Here is a 17,199-nt window from a genome sequence, read left to right as displayed (position 1 = left end):
CACCACTTGTTCAATCCCTCCAAAACTAGATGGGATGGATGAAGGGGCTTCCTTTCCAAATATTTGGTACAATTCTTAGTTATTTGGTAACAAATGCCATCACGAGATAAATATTGTATCAACTATCTAATACAGGACACTAAATAATGTATTAACTATTTATTATAAAAGTCATGCTTTACCAATGTTATTCATTAGTTGAAATGACAAAAATCTGAGACTTTGCCTTTTTAAAGGGGCAATCACTAGTTGAAACAATAACAAAGCCACACCCCTCCCCTTTCAGTAAAAAGCTGAGGGACGGGACTGGATAAGTGTAACCACTCTCAAATTCATAGACAGAGCTATGAATGCAAGGACTGACCATCCATGATATGAACATTATAATTGTAACCATGTTTGAGGCTATATAATGTTGGTTTACAAACATTGGAATTTAAAAAAAAAGCTCATATTTTGGATTCTGATGGGGGAAAGACAGTTGTACTAAGCTCATGAGATATTTATAAGGTATATTCTTCAAGAATCAATGGGTACATATCATTAATTTATACGTCCCAAAATAGATGTAGCATCTGCAGATTGACTTTTTAATGGGCCATGACGGGACATGACGTCAGAAGCCATCTTCAAAGGACTACGGATCCGAGCAGAGAGCCGGGTAGCCTCCCTACTTTGGACCGGATTATGCTGCATGGGACTCATCACAATAACAACACAACAGTTAAAGATTCTACATATCCGTGATGAGACAATACACCACTTCCCGGGAGAGGGGAGGCTCCTGCGTGGCCTGCTGCCAAGTTTGCGTTTTCGCGTTTACTGCATTTCTCATTGTGGCTGAGCGGACTGCGCGTAAGTTTAGCACTGCCGTTACCGAGAACGACCGAAACACACCCCTCCGGTGATGGAGATAGGCCTGTTATATCTCTCACCACACCTAGGCTACACGTCAAATCATATCAGTACAGTGTTATACCACGAAAAGCTGCATGCATAAAGGTTTAATTCATTCATATTTCCTAAAGTATAAAAATGTTAATCTGCATTTGCAGATACATTCGAATCTTTATAGGTGCGTGCATCACTTGTGTTGTTTTTCTATATTTACCCAGGTGATTATGAAACCATGCAGCAGCACAGCCGCGAACACGTTGCAGCTGTAGCTTTAGTCATGCTAATAGAAAAGTGGCGCATTTTTGTCATATTCGAGCGCCTTTTTCTGGGTGCCATGAATGGATAGCGGGTTGGACGGACCCTACTCTACCCTCTCTCCTATACCGCCCATCTGGTCCGGCAGATGGTTCATATTACTGGGACAGGAGAGGGAGAAAGAGGGAGGGGAGGGGAGGAGAAAGAAAATGCGGATCTGAAGGGAGAGAGCACTGCATCGTTCATTCAATGGTTCTCCCAGACATGAGGAGCGTGCATTTTGTAGCCAATTAGAGATACGTAAACAGCGCAGAATCTCCCAGACCCTACCCTGGCCTCAGCCTATAGTCGTGATGGAGTTCGCACACACACATACTATGCTGAAACTGCCCTTGTTCAAATGCTTAGCACACGTTTGTGGTCTCGAGTCAGAACAGATATTAATTCAGATATTAATTACACATTAGTTCGATGTTAATTACATATTGATTACATTTTGCCTGTTCACATTTGTACATAATCACCATCAGCAAGTAGACTACAAAAAAAAGTGTACATGTGTGTAGATGTACTGTATGTCATCTCTAATCAATTACCTGTGCATTTGTCTCCACAGTGATCTACTGTTTTGTGTACTACCTGTGGGTGGGGCATAACTATTGCTATGGCCACTGGGCGGGGCTTACAGCCTTGTTTCTCCTCCCTGGATGGGGCCCCCAGTTGCTAAGTTGGCTGTGGTACCAGGCAGATGGACGTATATGCAGCAAAGATCTCAAATGGACTCACATCCTGCACCTGGGCATCTTTAGAAGGTAATGTACTACACAGAAAATTGAACAGTGTTGATTTTTCAGTGTAACATTTCTAGTGTTGATTCAGGAGTTAAATTCACGCTGCAAGTGTGAAATTAACACTCAGTGGCATAAAAGAGCCCCCAGTGTTGGTGTTAATAAACAGAGTTATTGTTTTACACTGTGGAGAGTAAAACAGTCCCAAACACAAAATTATATTTCCCAGCATGCTCTACTGTAGGTAGAATTTTTAGGATTGTTTTTAATATCTGTATTTGCATGTACATTGATTCATCTTATACACTAAGATAAATAACATACATTTTTTAAAACAAATCCAATCAGTTAGTTAGATTTACTGCACCCGTTTACTGATTTAAATGGTTTACGTCTTTAGGTCATATTTTTCATCAAGTTTTCTAACCCTGGCAGCCATTCTGAATGCAGTTTGCGGGTGAATAAAAACGGTTGGATATCGTAACTCTGGATTTCAATAGGAATTACACATCACTTTGCAAGCCAGCATAATGTGACTTGCAGGCCTGATGTGGCCTGTAAACCTGGAGTTTCCTAACACCACTGTGTTAAGGCGTCCGCATCCTTCCCCTCTGAAACAGTTCGAAACAGTTTGTGCATATATTATGACATTTTGTGACGTTTTTGTTCGTTTTGGCCTTCGGCAAGGGTTTGTGAACACAAGAAAAATTCTCGAGGCAACTGTCACGAGAATTTTGCTATCTCAATGGTTGAACTCAACTATCACTCAAGCTTTGACCAATTCCCAGAGGTTGTAAGGCTCTGGTGGCTCTGGTTAATGAAGAATTAGACAAAGTCTCAGATTCTGCAATAGATCAATACTTTTTTCAGAGAGCGCTCTGTCTTCAAAATGAGAACACAATCTTTTTATAACACACACACACAAATGAACTCACATCAGTAGGTGGGCTGTATTTTTCCAAAGTTCACATACATTGTTTATCACCCTTCTGCAACATGTTTCATTATCTTCTGCAAGCCTAGCCATTTCTAACAGTTTTTCTCCTCCCTAGGGTGGGGAGGCCTCTTTCCAGTTATTAGTTTCACCGTTATCACAAGTCGACAGTTCAGTTGTCCTTGAATGTCTCAACTATACCCAGTTCATATTGCGAAATAGTAACACAATGGCCTAGTCACACACATTATTGGATTATGACTCTAACACATTTCATACAATTATATGGTTTCAGGGTAGAATACTTTAGTCATTATCTTAAACATACAAATTCTTCTATCAGCAACGCCGAAGATCGGAAGCCGAAGTCTACGCCGATTCGACGGTGATTGGTCAACAGTAGGGATTCTTTAATAAAGTGTTTGTTGTCATTCAACGATAGACGACTCGTTTTCATGATTTTTTTTTTCTTTGAGAAATACTGCACCAAACATCCTAGTTGGATGTACAATTACACAACTAAGCTTTCCTCTGCAAAAACGTCAAAATATATGACAGATTTCTTGAGTTATCGTAGATTAATTCTCACTATTTTGAGGGAGTGTATACTGGCTACGTCGTCTCAAGATGGACAAACAGTACTATTTGTGAAGAGGCGACTTCGGGATGCTGGCCTTCTAGGCAGGGTTCCTCTGTCCAGTGTCTGTGTTCTTTTGCCCATCATAATCTTTTCTTTTTATTGGCCAGTCTGAGATATGGCTTTTTCTTTTCAACTCTGCCTAGAAGGCCAGCATCCCGTAGTCGCCTCTTCACTGTTGACGTTGAGACTGGTGTTTTGCGGGTACTATTTAAGGAAGCTGCCAGTTAAGGACTTGTGAGGCATCTGTTTCTCAAACTAAACACTCTAATGTACTTGTCCTCTTGCTCAGTTGTGCACCTGGGCCTCCCACTCCTCTTTTTATTCTGGTTAGAGCCAGTTTGTACTGTTCTGTGAAGGGAGTAGTACACAGCGTTGTACGAGATCTTCAGTTTCTTGCCAATTTCTCGCATGGAATAGCCTTCATTTCTTAGAACAACAATAGACTGATGAGTTTCAGAAGAAAGTGCTTTGTTTCTGGCCATTTTGAGCCTGTAATCGAACCCACAAATGCTGATGCTCCAGATACTCAACTAGTCTAAAGAAGGCCAGTTTTGTCACGTCCTGACCAGTAATAGGGGTTATTTGTTATTGTAGTTTGGTCAGGATGTGGCAGAGGGTATTTGTTTTATGTGGTTCGGGGTGGTGGTTTGTTTAGTAGGGTATTTGATTTATGTATTCCGGGGTTTTTTGGGCACTGTTCTATGTTAGTGTATTTCTATGTTCTGTCTAGTCTTTTGTATTTCTATGTTTTGTTAATTGGGGTTGGACTCTCAATTGGAGGCAGATGTTTTCTAGTTGCCTCTGATTGAGAGTCCTATATATAGGTATGTGTTTGTTGAGTACTTTGTGGGAGATTATGCTGTGTATAGCTTTGTGCCTGACCAGCCTGTGATTGGTCGTTGTGTTTTCTTTGTGTTTGTTTTGGTTCTCCTTCTTGTCCGTTTATAATAAAGAAGATGAGTGCACATTTCCCTGCTGCATTTTGGTCTAAATCCGACGACAACCGTTACAAGTTTGATTGTTTCTTTAATCAGAACAACAGTTTTCACCTGTGCTAACATAATTGCAAAATGGTTTTCTAATGATCAATTAGCCTTTTAAAATGATAAACTTGGATTAGCTAACACAACGTGCCATTGGAACACAGGAGTGATGGTTGCTGATAATGGGCCTCTGTACACCTATGTAGATATTCCATAAAAAATCATCCGTTTCCAGCTACATTTTTTAAAAAATTTTAGTCATTTAGCAGATGCTCTTATCCAGAGCGACTTACAGTAGTGAATGCATACATTTAATTCCATAAATTTTTCTCTGTGCTGGTCCCCCGCGGGAATCGAACCCACAACCCTGGCGTTGCAAACACCATGCTCTACCAACTAAGCTACAGGGATGGTGTAAATGACAATAGTCATTTACACCATTAACAATGTCTGCACTGTATTTCTGATCAATTTGATGTTATTTTAATGGACAAAAAATGTGCTTTTCTTTCAAAAACAAGGACATTTCTAAGTGACACCAAACTTTTGAAAGATAGTGTACTGTATATATTTATTTTTGGGGACATAAAACACTGTAAAAACACCAGCAAATCAGCTCAGTGATTTTAATTTGGAAATCTGTTCTAAAGTATTCCCACAAATAATAGAGAGATATATGTGATTGTATAAAAATGTAAGCAAGGTTTGAAATTATTATGTTTTAGTCAAATATTATATCTGTTTGGACTTTTTGCGGTCTACAAATTATTTTAATTATGTTCCGGCCCCCTGATCATCCGCTCCAGAAAGAATTGGGCCACAGCTGAATCTAGTTGATGATCCCTGCCATACAGTGTTAAAACAACACCCAAAATGACTTACTGTAACAGTGTTTTTGTTTAACACTAATAGTGGTTCAACACTAGGATTGAATATAAATAAGTGTGAGTGTTAATTACGCCATAGTGTTAAATATGAGTAACACTGGCAAGTATATATATATGCAGTGTACATTTTCTACAGTACGGAGTGTTACATTAACACTATAATCAGAGCACTTTTTACACTCAGAGATAGTGTTAAAATGGACTATTTAAGTGTTGATTTAACACTGCAAATTTTGCTGTGTGCTACTGTAGTACCTCTAGGGTTAGGGGTCAGAGGTGAGAGGTCAGCGATGAAACAAAAACAGTGAGCTGAACTCTGTGTTGAAGTGTCTCACTCCCTCTAACTATGTGTTGTGTGTGTGTGTTCCAGGTTATGGGAGACTATGACATCCACTGGAGTGGATCGGTGTAGTGAGATAATGCAGCAGGCTGATGTTTCAGCTCTCCGCCTGTTGGAGGCGCTGGTGGTAACTCTGCCACAGACTGTCTTGCAGACATATGTCCTCATCTGTACCGATGTAGGACTCTCTTCACCAGGTACCACTTGTCTGTGTGTGTGTCTGTGTCTGTATGTGTGTTGGATACAATCACCCTACAGAGTATTCATATTATCTCTACCTCCACCTCCCTCCCCCTTCCCTCTTTCTTTCCCCAACCTCTTACTCTCTCTCTCTTCAGTGTCCGTGTGTTTTGCGGTGTGCCTGCTCTCCCTGGCCTGGGCCTTAGTGTTGTATGCCAGAGCCTGTTCCCTCATCAGACCTGGACATCTCCCCATGACCCCTGCTGCTATCGCCTGTAGACTGCTCTGGAGGGTAGGAGGGCTGGCTGGACTGGGTGTGTGTTTGTGTGTGTGGGAGTGTGTGTGTGATAGTAACAGACTTATTGTATTGTGTTTAGGTCAGTATGTTGGGAGCACGTCTCGCCACCCTCACGCTCTTCACACGCCTGTTCCGCCAGTGGGTACTTGGAGTTATTGGTGAGTGTGTGTATATATATATATATATATATATGTATGTATGTATGTGTGTGTGTGTGTGTGTGTGTGTGTGTGTGTCTCTTTTAGTGTGCGTTTGTAGATAGATATATGTGTGTGTGAACATTCAGTGATGTTTGTCCTGCTCCTGTGTGTCTCAGGTCTTCACTGGTTGGGTGCTACGTTCTGGTTGGTGTCGCAGCAGAGTGACATCATTAAAACGCCATTGCGCTGGCGCCTGTTCAACCTGGTTCTGGGAGCTGTTCACATCTTCCTCTTCCTCAACGTCAAAGACGGAGCCTCCAGATGCCGCATGGCCGGCTTCTACTTGGTGTGTGTGTGTGTGTGTGTGTGTGTGTGTGTGTGTGTGTGTGTGTGTGTGTGTGTGTGTGTGTGTGTGTGTATATGTAACTCTCTACTCTCTCCTGCAGGCCATGTTTATCGAGAACGCTCTTCTTCTGCTGGCAGGTTCCGACTTCTTCAGTGTTGCATCATGGGATAGCATGGGTATCCCAGCCGCCGTGTTCTGTAGTTTCCTCATTGGTGAGACGCGCGTGCGCACACACACACACACACACACACACACACACACACACACACACACACACACACACACACACACACTCATACTCACACACTCATATGGTGGTCTGTGTTATTACAGGAGTGATAGCCTTAGTCCTGTACTACCGGTTCCTCCACCCTAAGTCCTTTGAGATCTTCCAGAGCATACGTCACCATGGAATGGGCGGAGCTTGTGCAGACCGGGGCTCTTCTCTCTCATTGGAAGAGAAGAGCCATCGCCACGGTCAACTTGTGGGTGGCGGGAATCTGCTGGAGCTCCCTAGCCAATGGCAGGGCTGGAAGCACCACCACTGGTTGCTGATTCGCCTAGCCATGAAGACAGGTGATGTGGCTAGAATAAGCCATGCCTATGGTGAAGGGGGATTGGTCGGGCTGCTGGGACTAGAGGAAGAGACTCTGCCAAGGTCCCCAGACATTCCGCAACGTTCTCTCAACGTTCCACAAGATCCCCCCATCGTTCCACAATCTTCTCCCATCGTTCCCCAGGTTGACCAGGTCAGACAGGTGGAGGAGGTGAGATGAGCACCCAATTCCATTTGTCCCCCTTCTCCTTGAAGTGTACCCTTGACAGGTTGTTGTTTTTGTCAAGTTCCTGTGTCATGTTTAGATGTTCAGAACTCCTATCTTTTCCAAATAAACCCGCACTCTGGTATCTGCTTTTGAATGTTCTGTTTTCATGTGGTTGAAGCGTTGTTTGTCTTAAAACAGAGCAGGGTGCGGATTTATTTGCTATTCTCTACTACTGTTGGATGTTCTCTGATAAGTTATCTATTTCCTGGATGTGAAAACAGGACAAATATAAGCACCAACCAAATGATTATTATTATAGAATATCATTCACCATAGCGGTCCTTCTTCTACCTAGGTTATAAAGGCAGCCCCCGCCAGAGACATCATCAGTGAGGTTAGACAGGCAGTGAGACAGGGGGAGGTGAGACATGTGCTGCCCTCACCATCTCCCATCCAGGAAGTCAACCCGCCGCTGGTGGAGGTCCTAGTTGAGGAGGTCAGAGGTCACCTCTCTGAGCCCTCCAACCTGCAAGACAACTCCAGCCCCCCTCACTCCAGCCCCCCTCCCTCTGAAGAACGAGATGACGAAGACTTCCAGAGCGCAACCTACTGCTCCCCCACACCCTCTTCTCCCAAGTACCCAGACTACCGCCACATCGACAGCAACGTGGTCACCTCGAACACCGAAGGGTCATCTTCTGCAGGGTCACTGGATGTCAGACGTGATTCGTCTCCAGAGAGATCACCGTCCCTGCTGTTGGGAATGGGAAGCCCCCAGCGGAACTTTAACCCCACGGAGTCTGGCACCGCCTTGTACTTCAGCACTGATGCAGTCTCCCCATCCAGTGGCAGTTACCTGGGCTGGGGCTCTGAGCTGTCGCCCATCTCCACCTACCGGAGCCCCTACCGCATCAGGGAGCCCCTCTTTACCTCCACTCCCAGACAGGAGCCTCGTGCTGTTCCAGAGGAACCAGGTCCTAGCCCCTCTACCACCGCCACCACCACCATGCATGCTAGAAAACAACTGGTCCAGTTTGTAGACCATAGAGAAAAATTGATCTAAAGGGGGACAATGGGTGGAGTGAGATGGTCAGACCTCGTCAAATACATGTAAAATACTGTCAAATACTTATTGAGGTGTATTTGATTTAGCTTGACCGGTGTGCTGCTTGGTGGGTGAGATTTACACTTTCGGGACTATTTAATTGGTTCCATTGTACCACTGTTCCATTCTATTCCAAGCTAAATCAAGTGTGCCTAAAGTATTTAACATTATTGTATTTGACCCAGGTCTAGAGATGATATAGAACCCAAAATATAGAGAGTATGTTACAAGATATATGACGTTAGCCTGAGTGTAAGGCTGGTTCTGTATTCAACAGTGCTATTACAACATCGTTGTCATGCCAGACAACTGGTCTATTACTAGCCAAGGGCTTGTTGACTAAATTAGAACCAGCTCGTTAGCCAACCCCCAGGTTAGCCAGACGTGTTTCACACTAAATAACAATAGCTTGTCTTGAGTGTCCATTTTAATTAGCCAGTGTGAGGTTGTGAATCCACATGTATCTATCACACACAGACACACTAACATAGAAACTGCACTGGAAGTAGTCTTTAGTGAAGGAACAGAGGGATGTCCTTTGCTCTTAGGCCCCAATTCAATCAATCACAGATAAAGAAAACTGCACTGTGAGTATACTCAGAATGTCCATGCAGTATTATTTTAATAACAGATGCGGTTTCATGTTGACATTGAATGATAATGTCCGTGAGAGTAATAGCGTGTTTGGTGTGTCAGATTTAACATGGTTAACGCCTCTGCTAGAGCATATACCATAGAAATAGAATCTAAAACTAGAATCTAAAACTAGATGATATTTCTATGGCATAAAAATTGTGAGTGAACCCTCAGTGTGGTTTACTTTATGCTATGGATTGAATTAGTGCCATCATAAAGCGTTATGATTCATCATTAGGCCATAATAGCTTAAGTTGTGGTTTATTAAGGTTTGACAGAGAAGAGAGTGTATATGTTTGTCTTTGTTTCTTTCTTTCAGGCAGTTTGCACTTTTATGAGGTATTATGATATGGTTGGGATAATTGAAGGGGTGCTAATAGTTAGTCAATGGAGACACTCTGATCACTTGTTAGGTTTTACTATACTATTATAGGCTACTGTATATACATTCATTATTATAGTATTCAAATGTGATATTTAATCTAAAGGTAACCTAACAATAATAGGTCATGTACGTAAATACTTTCATTATGTGAAATTTTAACCGATATTCTTACTCCTATTTACAATTTGTTTACAGCTAGTCCCGACATGTCAAGCAGACCTTTAAGTCTGATAGGTACTAGTATTTAAATATATACAAAATTATTCAAATGTGTTCCGTGTTCAATTCATTTCGGTCAGTATAGGTGCTATTTCTAAGTCTCGAATTTACCTCAAATGGTGAAGATATAAGATCTTTGTGAACCATTGTAGGGAAAAATCATTTCTACTTCTGTGAGACAGGAGAAAGATCCAACTAATCGTATCTATTCAAGTGGCATCAAAGCAGACTGTATCTATCAGTGTGGAAGTGCCTGAAATAAGCTGCTAGTAGTATTGATGAGCTTCCGGATCCTCTACAGCCTGGTCCTATTCCTATCCCTATCCCTTACCTTAGTCCCTAAGGGGGCCCTTTGTTCCTAGAAGGGGCTAGGGAGAGAAATAGAGCTAGGCCTATCTAGAGGTTATAGGTCATGTGCTGCCATGGATGTTTGGAGGTCAGTGTTATCAGAATGTTGTGTTTTTTACATTGTTTTTTACTGTTGTTTATTTTGTTTGATTGTGTTTATAGTGAATTCAGAACTAACTTTGTACCCAGGCTCGAGAGAGAGAGAGAGAGAGAGAGAGAGAGAGAGAGAGAGAGAGAGAGAGAGAGAGAGAGAGAGAGAGAGAGAGAGAGAGAGCCAGCTCGGGACGAGATCAGTTCAGAACTATTGTTTTATCTCTGTTGATATAAAGGGAATGTGTGAGCTACCTAGAGCTGAGGAAAATGGTACTGCTGCATGCTCGTCCTTATTTTTACACAGCCTGACAAAGACAGTGTACTGTATCTAATGATAGATGTGAAAAGAGAAATCACTTACACACACATTGCATTAACCAGCTTTTAGAATGTATGTCTATGCAAAGTTAATATACTAGCTAATATAGCCTACTAATATCAGTATGGACTTTTAAATGTATCTTGGTGCACAAACACGCTTTAGAACGCTATCTCAATGCCTGGCTTGATAATGAAATAATCAGCGCTTGCCTCGTAGAAACGACAGCATCAGCTGCAATGGCTGTCAGTCTCATTGCCTTATCTGTATATGCTCATCACAATGAATGGAATGGTGCACTTCAATTTCCAGTTTCTTGCATTGTAGACATCTTTCTTTTTGTTGTTGTTGTTTACTGTATGAAATGTGTACAGTAGTGTGATTCACTGTGTTCTGACTAGGTAAAGTTTTATATCTGTACTTGACAATGTATTAACAAGATCTTGTTGTTGTCGTTTTGGTGATTATTGTTATACCAGGTGAATGTGATGCATCTGATTGCTTCATCGTAATGTCATTATTCAAATAATATAATGGTTATTAATAATTGTGTAAAGTACACCTGAATAAACACTAGCGTTACCACGATGGAAGGATGCTGTGTTTCTATTGTTTATCTAGTCATGCAGACGACCAGGGTTCAAAGCCCAATCTGTCACACCTTCTTTATTCTGTTTCTTCATGATTATCTAACACGTTTGTCAGCGGAGTTAAACTAACAGAGGAACAGAAAGAAGAGTGATCATTCATTAGTTACACAATAGCTTCGCTGTGGTTTATGTCTTTTGCCCTCTGATGCTTTATTTTATATGATGACTTTGCTTGTTTTGCAGTCACAAGTTGTTCTTGAAATGCAGTCTTTTGTGTAGATGATCCTTTAAACGTATCCTGATGTGTGTTAGTGAATGCAAATCCTATAGGCCTACGTTTCTGCTTTACCTGCATCGAGGGGCTTGTTCAGGAGGACAGTGTATTTATTTGTATTTTACCTTTATTTCACTAGGCAAGTCAGTTAAGAACAAATTCTTATTTACAATGACAGCCTACCAAAAAGGAAAAGGCCTCCTGTGGGGAAGGCCTACCAAAATGCCTCTTGCAGGGACGGGGACTGAGAATAAAAATAAATGAAATAAAAATATAGGCCAAAACACACATCAGACATAAAGAGAGACCTAAAACAACAACATAGTATGGTAGCCATGTAACAGCCAACATGGTAGCACCACAAAACATTGTACAAACATTATTGGGCTAGAACAGTCTGTCATGTAGCAATAATTTCTGTCTGAAATGGTGCACATTTCATCTCACCTGAATATACCCCCTACTCATCATAGTTGTTATAAATAAATAGGCCTACAGTAGTTACATCACAGGCCTACTGTGTCAATTCACTCGTTACCAAATCTAACGTGCACCAGCCAGAATCACGAGGACCGTGAACGCTAGAGGCTCATGACAAGTCACGTGATTGACCGGATTTAAACGCCGGGCTCCGGAACGCGAAAGCATTTTGAGAAAGGTGCATGTGTAGTGTAATTGTTCTTCGGTACACCTGACAAGCAGACAACAGGTAACGTATCTGATTTCACCACTTGAGGAACGTTAAATTTGGCTACAGGAACAGGCAACAGCGTTACGTAGTTTACGTTAACTACTGTAGGCAACAATAGCGAAATGTAGCTACGCTAACGTTAATTCGCAAGCTAGCGAGATTGTCCTCTTGGATAAGACGACAATGGATAGATAACGTTAGCTAGTTAGTATTTATTTCCTGATATACGTTTTTGTTGTGACACACAGATCGATATTAATGTTACTTAGAATGACTACCGTTATGCAGTTTTAAAACGCGGCGGTGTTGTTTTGGGCGGTGTGTCTGTCAGCCCACTACGTTACTTTCAAAGTGCCAGTTCTAAAATTGGTTGATAGCAACCTAATGCTATTCTTGTCTCTCAACTTGTCTTCGATATACGCGTGTGCGTGCTATGAATTGTGCAATGACTAGATAACTCAAGACCTTATCTCAAAGGCATTTTCTGAAAGGGCTCGGATAAGTTCCCTACCTTATGTAAGCAACATGTCGACTGGTATGTAATGGAAATCCTGGTTTCATTGTAAACAAGTCTGATAGCCCTGGATAAGAAATTGAAAGCCAGACACTTCCTTAGTAATTGGATCTCAAAGTTACTCTTGTGGTGTCGTGAAGTCAAGTGATCTAAAATACCTGGGCCACCCTCATTTCATACGCGGTGTTCTTCACTCCTGTCCTGGTCACCCTGTGTACAGGCATTTGTCCAAGTCTACTAGCCAAATACCTAATTCAACTAACTTATTGTCTTGATGGTTATTTGATTGAGTAGCTAGCTCAATCGTGAGTGTTGGTGTTTAGCCAGAGCGAAATCCTGTACATACAGGTTCTATCTAGACCGTTATATGCGGGTGCTGCAGACCGACCAAACAACGTTTGTCAGTTAATTTTCCATGTGATGAGGCTAGTGATTCACGTCAAAGCAGAACAATAAGCCACTGCTGAGAAATACGCTTTCCATTTCCTCTGTGGGTTTATGAATGGGTGGGTACAATTTGTGGTACGTTGCAACAGGAATCTGTTCCAAAAAAAACTTAAATAACAAGGTTGATAACAAACGCATATAAAGTTGTATAGCGGCAGAATAAGATTCCGGGTAGGGAGTGGGCTATTTAATCACGTTTTCACTTACCACGTTTATTCCCGAAAAAATGTATGTCCTCACTCTGGTTGCCAATGGAAAAACATTTTAAGAATAAACTACGTGGTGAGTAGATGCCTATTCGGCAGCTAGTTAGCTAGGTGAATTGATCATGCTACTTTGTATGCCTTGTTTGTTGGCGTCCTTGTACATTACGAAGTTTTTGGAACAGATTCCTGTTAGAACGCCCTTCATGAATGCCTGTTCTGACAGAAGTTCAGGTATCTTCCCCTTACTAAACGTTGCCCTGTTTATCTCCTTTCGAGACTAGTTTAGACGTGGTTGGAGTTAATCTATCCTTGACCTACTGATGGAAGACACGGTGCTGCTTTATCAATTGCCAGTGAGATAGCTTGTTGCACCAGTCTGACAGGATGGAAAAACAATGTCTTATAGGCATGTAGCTTAACTTTCATCAAGTAAAAAAATGAAATCTGAAATGTCTTGGTGATTCATATGTTCCTCTACCATATGACCAGTAGTCCTGTGCTTTAGGGAACTTCTCTACTGGCCCTGCCTATTGAATAGAGGCAACCATCTTTAGAGAAGTGGTACTTGGCTGCCAGCCTGGCTGAATCTTGTCTATGCTGAGTTGAGAGTCATAGGCAGTCATGTTGTTGAGGGGAATTTCCTGTTGAACTACTTACCCTTTTTTACATGATTTGGCTGCTGACTCATGCCTGCCATGTGACTTCAGTATTGCACAGCCCCCCCTCCTTACCAAGAATGACTGCAGTATCTGAACCTTGCACACCCTCTCTGCCCTGGTATTGATCTGTGGGCCTGAACCAAGTTGATTTATTTTTTTCCCTCCAGTTAAACGGAAGATATCTTCTTTCTGTCCTCTTGATCTGATTGTCCTGAGTGGTCTTTTCTGTGGCCTTGCTGCTTTAGTTCAGCTCAAGTGTTTGTGTCCCTGCATGACTGCATGCTCGCCAGTCTGCAGGTGGTAGGTCTACGTGTGGTATATCTTTGTTATTAACTAGGCGATTACGCACCAAACTTGTGTTGATTAGGGCCTAGCCTTCCCCTTTACAAGAATCACATGGAGTGGAGAGACTAGTCTCTTTCAACAGTTGGTGGGACAATTCCCATCGTCAGTCGACGTCTCTGTAAATGTGCCACAGTCAACATTTAGTTACGTCTAATTTCCACCTGTGGGTGTCTAGATACGGGGTTGACTTGATCTAGGCACGCAAATGTCAAACTACATTGCCTTACTCTTTAGTGTTTGAACTCCAGTTCCCATGATGCCTTTGTCCTTACAGGAAGTGATGTGGTGTGCATTGTTCCTGGTGCTGGGGTCTGGGCTGTCAATCAGCTGGGCCCGGCCCCACCTACCGCCGCTCTCCCACGAGATGGTTAACTTCATCAACAAGGCCAACACTACATGGAAGGCTGGCCACAACTTTCATAATGTGGACTACAGCTATGTCAAGAGGCTGTGTGGCACCCTGCTCAAAGGACCCAAACTCTCCACCATGTGAGTGTCAGCGGTGTGTGGGTTCTATTGAGGGAATGTACTAGCTAGTGTTTGTGCTGAATCGAGACTATAAGGAAGTGAAAATGGATCAACTTCAGGTTGACTCCGCCAACAGTACACATGTTCAGCCTGGGTCCTCTCCTGTTATTCTTTCTCCATGGCTGTCTCTCTGGAGGGTAAGGTAGGGTTAAGGACCATCTTGTTCTCTCCTTTGTAGGGTGCAGTATACAGAGGACATGGAGCTGCCTAAAAACTTTGACCCCAGACTGCAGTGGCCCAACTGCCCCACTCTGAAGGAGGTCAGGGACCAGGGCTCCTGTGGCAGCTGCTGGGTAAGAACACACACAGATATCCCTCTGACTGATCCGTGAACTTGAGTGTGTGTTTGACGTGCTTGTTCCTCTGAAGGCGTTTGGTGCTGCGGAGGCCATCTCAGACCGCGTGTGTATCCATAGCAATGCCAAAGTCAGCGTGGAGATCTCATCTGAAGACCTGCTCAGCTGTTGTGAAAGTTGTGGCATGGGGTATGTGCATATGTTTCTCGTTCACCTGCTGTGTGCCCTGGGGTTGGTGGGACTTGTGCGCTTGCATTGCTAACTGTGTGTGTTCTTAGATGTAATGGTGGTTACCCCTCTGCTGCGTGGGACTTCTGGACTAAAGAGGGGCTGGTCTCTGGAGGACTCTATGACTCTCACATCGGTGAGTAGGGCGCACACTTTCTCACTGTTTTCAGTCATCCCTACTCCATCCTCTGAGCATCATGTGATACACACTTACTCTCTCTGTCTGGTCTCCTCTCAGGTTGCAGGCCCTACTCCATCCCTCCCTGTGAGCACCATGTCAATGGCACACGACCCCCCTGTAAAGGAGAGGAGGGTGACACCCCACAATGTACCAACCAGTGTGAGCCCGGATACACACCTGGCTACAAGCAGGACAAACACTTTGGTAAGACGCATGCATTATGTATTACTTTGAAAATGAGTGATTTTAATCTGTAGTTAGTGTATTCAAGCAAGGCTGTGGCCCATGGAGATGCACATGCCCTCTCGCCTGTCCTCTAGGTAAGCGTTCGTACAGTGTGCCCTCAGACGAGAAGGAGATAATGAAGGAGCTTTACAAGAATGGGCCTGTAGAGGGTGCTTTCACTGTCTATGAAGACTTCCTGCTCTACAAGTCTGGTGAGGTCACTCATTTTCCACTCTTTCTCTCATTTACCCACTCACTTTCCACTCTATCAAACATTTTCGTATTTCTCACACCCTAAAACTTATCTCTCTATAGGTGTGTACCGGCATGTGTCTGGCAGTGCAGTAGGAGGCCATGCCATTAAGGTCCTGGGCTGGGGAGAGGAGGGGGGAATTCCTTACTGGCTGGCTGCTAACTCCTGGAACACTGATTGGGGAGAGAATGGTGAGACACTCTGGCCAAATAAGACCTCACCTATTGTTGATAGAGGTTTTTCTGGTGTCTAATGTGTTTCCCTCCTGTGCCTCAGGTTTCTTCAAGATCGTGCGAGGTGAGGACCACTGTGGCATCGAGTCCGAGATGGTGGCTGGCATCCCTTTGTAACCATAGCGGTAACAGGATGTGATGAGAGAGGCGGCTGCAGATGCGCCAGTTTCCTGTCCACTAGACAGACCCCCCCCCGGGCAACTCTGTAGTTCCAAAATAATTTAAGAGAACTCCACCCTATCAGAGGGAAAGATGGAGCCGCTACCATATTGCTCATACCTGTCCTATTCTGATTTGCTTATCAGATCTGAGTAGTGTGTAAGAGTAGTGGCTAGGGTTCATTTTGGACCATGGCTTAGTCTGTTCAATGTTTATCACTTTTTTTTAACTACAGGACAGAACACTACTAATGTCTGTGGTACAGTGTTATACCTATGGCTCATGTTACACGTATGACCGACTGTCTCGGGGTGTCTCTGTAGTGGCTTCCCCCTCTTGTATCTGACAACACAGGATGGGTGAAGGCAATATGGAGGATCTCTGTCACCTGTCCAGTTGTGTTGTCAGTGCAGGGAGAATACGCCACTATTGAGACCGCCCCCAGTGAGTGACTGGTTTCTATGATGTTGCCAGTGATGGCAAGGTCACTAGCTGTGCTAAAATACTTCTGTCCCGGTTTGCATTTATTTAATTATGCTTTTAAAGTGTTAAACCCCTTTTTTTAGAAGAGATTTTTCATTCAACGTGATCAGTTGTGCACATTTTGTGTTGGATCATCATTGAAATGTGGATTATTTTATTTTTTTGTACTGATGGGTTATGCTTTTTCTTCTAATGGTTCTCCCTACTCTGATCAAGTGTTCTGAGATGCTTGTTTGAATTACATGATGAAATAAAAGTTTACATGTTATGCTTGGCCTCAACTGTCATGTCCTTGTTTAGTGGATCCTTTTCTTCTCACCCCCAGGACTT

At 43.0% G+C, this 17,199-nt stretch overlaps 2 protein-coding genes across 2 annotated transcripts; both read left to right on the top strand.

The window, feature by feature from the left end:
- Nucleotides 1-601: 601 nt before the first annotated feature.
- On the top strand, nt 602-11,145 carry LOC106603195 (XK-related protein 5). The gene is made up of 9 exons (XM_014196525.2): nt 602-855; nt 1,769-1,964; nt 5,755-5,921; nt 6,063-6,196; nt 6,282-6,360; nt 6,519-6,688; nt 6,789-6,900; nt 7,022-7,455; nt 7,808-11,145. Exons 1-9 carry the CDS (start codon nt 747-749, stop codon nt 8,513-8,515), a joined length of 2,109 nt encoding a protein of 702 aa, XP_014052000.1. The 5' UTR covers nt 602-746; the 3' UTR covers nt 8,516-11,145.
- A 934-nt stretch (nt 11,146-12,079) lies between these two features.
- Nucleotides 12,080-17,137, top strand: catb (Cathepsin B). Its single transcript, NM_001140522.1, is given in 9 exon segments — nt 12,080-12,130; nt 14,558-14,772; nt 14,990-15,104; nt 15,181-15,296; nt 15,386-15,471; nt 15,574-15,720; nt 15,837-15,953; nt 16,057-16,185; nt 16,271-17,137. Coding segments are annotated over 8 exon segments (993 nt in total). The 5' UTR covers nt 12,080-12,130; nt 14,558-14,563; the 3' UTR covers nt 16,345-17,137.
- Nucleotides 17,138-17,199: the final 62 nt, after the last annotated feature.

The sequence above is a fragment of the Salmo salar genome, chromosome ssa01 (assembly GCF_905237065.1).
Source record: "Salmo salar chromosome ssa01, Ssal_v3.1, whole genome shotgun sequence".
NCBI classification, from domain to species: Eukaryota; Metazoa; Chordata; class Actinopteri; order Salmoniformes; family Salmonidae; genus Salmo; species Salmo salar.
This window is presented reverse-complemented; position numbering and strand designations above follow the sequence as displayed.